Genomic DNA, 6,000 nt, shown 5'->3' with positions numbered 1-6,000 from the left:
GCTCTTCGCTGTTTATGGCGTTGGGAGAGTACCTCACTTTGCCTGTTCACCTTTGGTCTATTTCCCGCAAAAGGAGGGATTTATGAGAGATAGGTTTTTATATATATTGTGAACATCCTATAGTATATATTTTTGTCCACAAGGTGGCAGCTAACCAGCTGTGTGAGCCTCTGTATATTTCTTTGTTTCTAAGACAACTGTAGGGAGAAGGTTGAATGTGATTTGCATTTTTAAAATCTACCTATCTACAAGTGCGGGGTGAATCCTTTCCCCAGGTGCTACACCTCTGCCCCCTAGCCCCCCTCTCTGCCGCTGGCCGGGTACATAATGAGCTCTCAGCAGTAATTACTCATGTACCCGGCCAGTGACCGCACATGTCCTCCTTCACCTGCTGTGGACGCATTTCCCCTCCTAAGTTCCCTGATCCCTATCCTAATAAGAGCCCACAGGAGGTACAGGAAATGGTCACCACATTGTGCTGCACTGTGGTATATGGTCCTGCTAGGACGGTTGTTTTCCCCATATTATTGCTATCTGGTATCTGCAGGGGGCCTTATTCATTTCAGTGGGTGCCATGTTTACATCGTTCCACCAGCAGTGTATCACAGCCAATCTGGATAAGGGTGCAATCCCACAACCGTATAAATGAATCCGCATTCATTTCAATGGTGCATAGTTGGTTTGGGCCTATCCCTATATATAGCCCTCTACTCAATGACCCTGCCTATAAACGGAATAGCCGCCCTGATAAGGGCGATCCCGTATTCTGGAACCTCCTGATAGGCCCTAGGCTGACCCTATGATGTTGGTAAGTCCCTAGGTGGTGGCCTAATCCAGGTACACAGAAAAAAAAAATATATATTTACAGTATAGAGAGCAATAAACCACTAGACCGTGGATACCATATCTGTAAGTGGAAAATTGCTCAGGATGTTTTTCGTCATAAGCAGTACAGGAATAACCACGTGCGTGATTATCTTTATATATATATATATATATATATATATATATATATATATATATATATAATCTCATGGAAATATCTATGTATAGTATTTTCACACCAAGATGCCAGACACATTTGTAAATGCAGATGTGTTCTCAAAATATACACGTTTGGCGCCAAAGATTGCCTCCTAGGTTGGTGGCCCACAGTCGGGCGCCAAAGTCCCTACGCGTTTCACCCTTATTGATAGCCGGGTTCCTCAGGGGACATTTAATTTAATGCTGGATTTGGCATCAATACTCAATAATTATGATGACATAGTTTAGCTACTTGTAGTCTGATAGATCCAATATATAAAAATAGCTTGTCGTCAGACATAAGGACCGCATACGGCACCAATGTATTAGTCACTCGCCATTGGGAGTACAGTGCATGGGAATACGACCGTAAATGGTCAGACTCGCGGACAAATTCCAAGGCACATGCAAATAAGTAGTCCCAATATATGCTGCTGAAGTGGGGACCTCTAGAGAAGATTACATATGTAATATTATACAAGTAACAAGATACTACTTGCGTATCCGGACCCAGCTTGGACGATCCCAAACTGTCCAAAGGATTTGCAGTGTTGCCCCTGCTCATCCATCAGTGGCCCGTGTGCAATAGTTAATGGTGCCTCACTGGTCCTGTGTGTGAGGTCAGGCATTATGCACTTTTATCACACAAAACGTGCAGTTGATGCCCTTATTATTTTCAGAATTCAGACTTTGAATTCATATTTGGAAAGTAGAATTGTTTGGAGACTGGTGGTGCTGGTCTTTTCCACCTTTCCCAGGATACAAGCTCACGAGTGCTCAGTTTGCCGCTCTCTCATGTGACATCCGTGTAGAAATAGCATATACTCTATAGAAACGTGACACGGATGGAGCGGCTCTGCAGACCCTTCTGACGTCGGCAGCAGCAGCACGCTGGACCTTCTGCGGGGAATCCTGGTGACGTACGACGACGTCACACAGTCACGTGTCTTACTGCAGTTGCCTCCCATCTCCGGCCTCCTGAGTGTCAGTGCGGTCCAAGATGGCGGCAAAGGTCGACTGGACTCTTGAAGACCGGCAGTGAGTGCGTCCTGCCACACACCGGCAGAGCCACCGGAGCGGGGAGAAGAGGTCGCGGTTGGAGGGTTGTGCCCAGCAGGGAAAGCACAGAGGAGCCGGGAAGAGAGAAGCCGGTGTGTCCTTGAGGAAGGAGCGGGCTGCACGGGGGACCGTCCGGGGCCATGTTCTCCGTTTTGTCGTACGGCAGGTTGGTGGCCAGAGCCGTACTAGGCGGTCTTTCGCAGACGGACTCCCGGGACTATAGCTTGGTGACTGCCAGTTGCGGATTTGGCAAAGATGCCAGGAAGGGCATTCTCAAGAAGGGAATGTGCTACGGGGACGACGCGTGCTTCATCGCCCGGCACCGGACGGCGGATGTCCTGGGTGAGTGAGGGGTGACGGACGGTGTCTCCGCTTTGTGTACTGACGTCATCTATAAGATGTTGATATACGTCCTGGCCAGTATGGGAGTCACGTGACCTGCTGCCCTAGCCGCTGTAACCTGATTCCGGTCTTAAAGGGACAGCGCATACTAGATGCTGTTATGGATCCTTGCTTCTGACGAGTTGTGCAGTGCTACAGTATTGGGGTCGAACACGCAGCATCCCCGCCATTCAACTGTTATCAAGTGCTGCTTCCACTTCAAGGTGACCTGTGCGCCCTCTCACGTGTAGAGGCGGTGCAGTGTAATTACAACTGCTGGTCCCATTCAAGTGAATAGAACAAGTATCTGGAAGGCGACGGCGCGTCTGACATTTTGAAGTGGAAGCAGCGCTTGCACGAGCTCCGTTACCTCTTCCAACAGCTCATCGGGAGTCGGACCCCCTCTAATCTCATATTGATCTACCCTGAGGATAAGTCATCAGTATTGTAGCACTTAACCACCCCTTTTAAAGGCCTTATCCGAGACTAAAAAATGTCCCCCGTATGCCCGGGCCCCTCACACTGAATCTACTTACCTGGCTCCCCGCACCGCAGCAGCTGCTTCTCCCTATGCGCGGATGAAACCATCCGGTGTCGGGGGGTGCAGCCGATGGAAGGCGGGGACGAGCCTCCCTAGTGACACTGCTGCCGATCAGAATCATGACTTACTAGTTTATAATGGGAGAGTCTGAAGAGCTTGTGGATCAGATCAGACCCTTCCATATACCCTAATAGGTCACCTTTTAGGGCCAATCTGCAGCTGTCGCACAACTACAGCTCCCAGCATGCCCTGATGGCTGTAGGCTGTCTGGGCATGTTGGAGGGCCGCAGGTCGGGCGTCCCTGCCTGCCGCTGTGTGTCTGTAATGCACCTGCTGCTAGACGTCCTTGAAATGTGCGCCACTAATTCTTGTCACCCGGCCGGATGACATTGACAGCCATATCCAGAGGACAAGTGCTTGTACTGACCTCTTCCTGCCAAGAAACCCAACCCATACCTTCTGGTGTAAACTGATCAGAACAGGATCTGGGCCTTTGCCTGTTTCTATAGTCAGTGCTCAGCTTTCTTATTGCTTCGCCTAGATTAGGCAGAGTGCAGCCTCTCCTTAAAGGGTTTATGTCGCCTGAAAAATTGGTAAAGCCTTTATTGAGAAAAACTAACTTTTGTAATATGCTAATTAGCCTCTAGGAGCAGGAAGGGGGGGGGGGGGGGGGGGGGGGGGGAAATTACACCAGAAGGTAAGGGTTGGGTTTTTTACCAGGAACCTGCTCCTAGAGGTTCTGTTTCCCCACCTCTTTTGACGCCCTTCTCTTGATTGACAGGGCCAGGGCAGCGCTGCTCTCCTCCCGCCGGCTGTGTCTACTAAGAAAATCTCAGCGCAGGCGCAGTGAGGGAAGGACGCTCGGCGGCTGCTGACTACCTCACTGCGCCCAATACTGGCGCGAGATTTTCTTTGTAGACACGGCCGGCGGGAGGAGAGCAGCGCTGCCCTGGTCCTGTCAATCAAGAGAAGAAGGGCGTGAAAAGAGGTGGGCAAACAGCCTCTAGGAGCAGGTGCAACGCCGCCCCCCCCCTGCTCCTAGAGGGTATTTCGCTTATTATAAAAGTTTAGTTTTTCTCAAAGGCTTCAGGCAGTGAGATGGCACTAATATAGCACATCGCTAATGTCTGCCAGCTTAATACCCATTTTTCAGGTGACAGAAACCCTTTAAAGAGACCGGCTCTATACGGAGACGTGTGGCAGTGCTCTGTGGTATAGAGACTTATTGAGGGGGGGGGGGGGGGGGGGGGTGTATGCAAAGATGCATCTCCCAGGGAGAGAGATCCACCTTCTGGAAGTGGCTCCGAAAGCCCCCCCCCCCCAAACGGAGCATTGCCAATAAGTCTCCATATACAGCTGGTCTCATGAAGGAGATTCAGCACCCTTCCTAAGCTGTGTTCAAGGCATCGCAGCCAGCCAGAATCCTACTCCGTACTGATGAGGGGCAAGCACTCCCAAAACAGAAGATGGATAGCTGGCATGGCCATTTTCCCTTGTTAGTTTCAAACGCTTGTTAAAAGGTCAGACCTTGCCCTGCTTGACCTTGGGAGCCACTTCCAGAAGGTGGCGCTAGCGAGATGGTTCTCGTTCCCTGGAACACACCTCTTTGCTTCTGCAAGAGGTGTTTGCACTTTGTTTTAAAGAGGAGAAAGTTGATCATATAAGTTTAGGAGCACTCCTGATGCCCCTCTTTGTGGCTGCCAATTGCAGCTGTCTGTATGGCACCAGCAGCGAACAGAGACTACATGCTGCATGAGTCCATGTTTGCTCCAGCAAAGAATACCCACTTCTGTTCAGAACATTAGTGGATCCTGGCACCGTGGACCTAGTACGATAAGGATATTGGTATAAGGCCTCATGCACACGAGCGATATGGATTGTGTTAGGATCTGTCCAGGGAAAAGCGGAGTGAACTTGTAATCGCATTCAGTGTGTATTCTTTTTCTGTCCGGATTGCATCAGATTTTCACGTGCATGAATTAAAATTGAAGAATAACAATCTACATCTCCTAGCAACCATCAGTGAAAAACGCACTGCATCCAGATATCTTCCGTTTTTCACACAAGCCCCATTCACTTCTATGGAGCCAGAGCTTTGTGAAAAATGCACAATATAGAACATGCTGCGATTTTTTTTTTTTTTTTTTTTTTTCCTGAGCACGAAGATGATGCGTGATAAACGATGCAGATGTACACAGACCCATTGAAATGAATGGATCAGGATGCTGCAGTATTTTCTCCGGCCAAAAAACGTAAGCGGGACTGAACTGATGCATCCTGAACGGATTGCTCTCCATTCAGAATGCATTAGGATTAAACTGATCGGGTTTTTTCCGGTATTGAGACCCTAGGATGGAACTTAATACCGGAAAAGAATAACGCAAGTGTGAGAGTACCCTAAGGCGTCACGGCTGTGTGTGTAATGAGGTCCATGAAGTATGCACAGCTTTCATGTGGAGTCTGTATTTTTCTCACTGCCATCAACAGAAAAGGTTGTTCTCTTCCACAAATATGGCCAAGAACAAGACCTGTACTGCGATTGGGGGATCGGGAATATGGATGTGGCATGGCGCCATAGAAATAAATGTGGGGGGGGGAAAGCGGATTGCGTCCTGAAGAAAATACCTGGTTGTGTACATGAGCCCATATACAGTAATAAAGCTATACAAGTGGGCACATGTTTTATCCCACAATGTGCCAAACAGGAGCATGATGAGTGGTCACATGATCCGGTATGACTCCTGTTTTAAAGGGTGTCAGAACATTGTGGGGGTCATCCACAGGATCCACACGCAAGTTAACGCTACCTGCCGAGCTGTACTTGCTATTTGAAACAATGTGAAGTACAGGGGCAGACCAGCAATTGGGGCCACAGCATGTACGGGTGCCCAAAGGAGTCATAAGGTGCATATCACTCAGTAGAGAGTTCATGCTTTGCTGAATGGGATCATGTGACTACACAGAACCAGGACGTGTTGACTCGCCGGTATGGCTGT

At 49.0% G+C, this 6,000-nt stretch overlaps 1 protein-coding gene across 1 annotated transcript in view; it reads left to right on the top strand.

Annotated features, from left to right (window-relative positions):
• Positions 1–2,013: 2,013 nt before the first annotated feature.
• PPTC7 (protein phosphatase targeting COQ7) overlaps positions 2,014–6,000 on the top strand; it is a 47,632-nt gene continuing 43,645 nt past the window's right edge. The window contains exon 1 of the mRNA XM_040416083.1: positions 2,014–2,424. Coding sequence (XP_040272017.1) covers positions 2,223–2,424 — 202 coding nt within the window. The 5' untranslated portion in view covers positions 2,014–2,222. The remainder of the gene's footprint in view (positions 2,425–6,000) is intronic.

The sequence above is a fragment of the Bufo bufo genome, chromosome 2, assembly GCF_905171765.1.
Source record: "Bufo bufo chromosome 2, aBufBuf1.1, whole genome shotgun sequence".
NCBI lineage: Eukaryota > Metazoa > Chordata > Amphibia > Anura > Bufonidae > Bufo > Bufo bufo.
The sequence above is the reverse complement of the archived record's forward strand: the minus strand, read 5'-3'. Positions and strand labels throughout refer to the sequence as shown.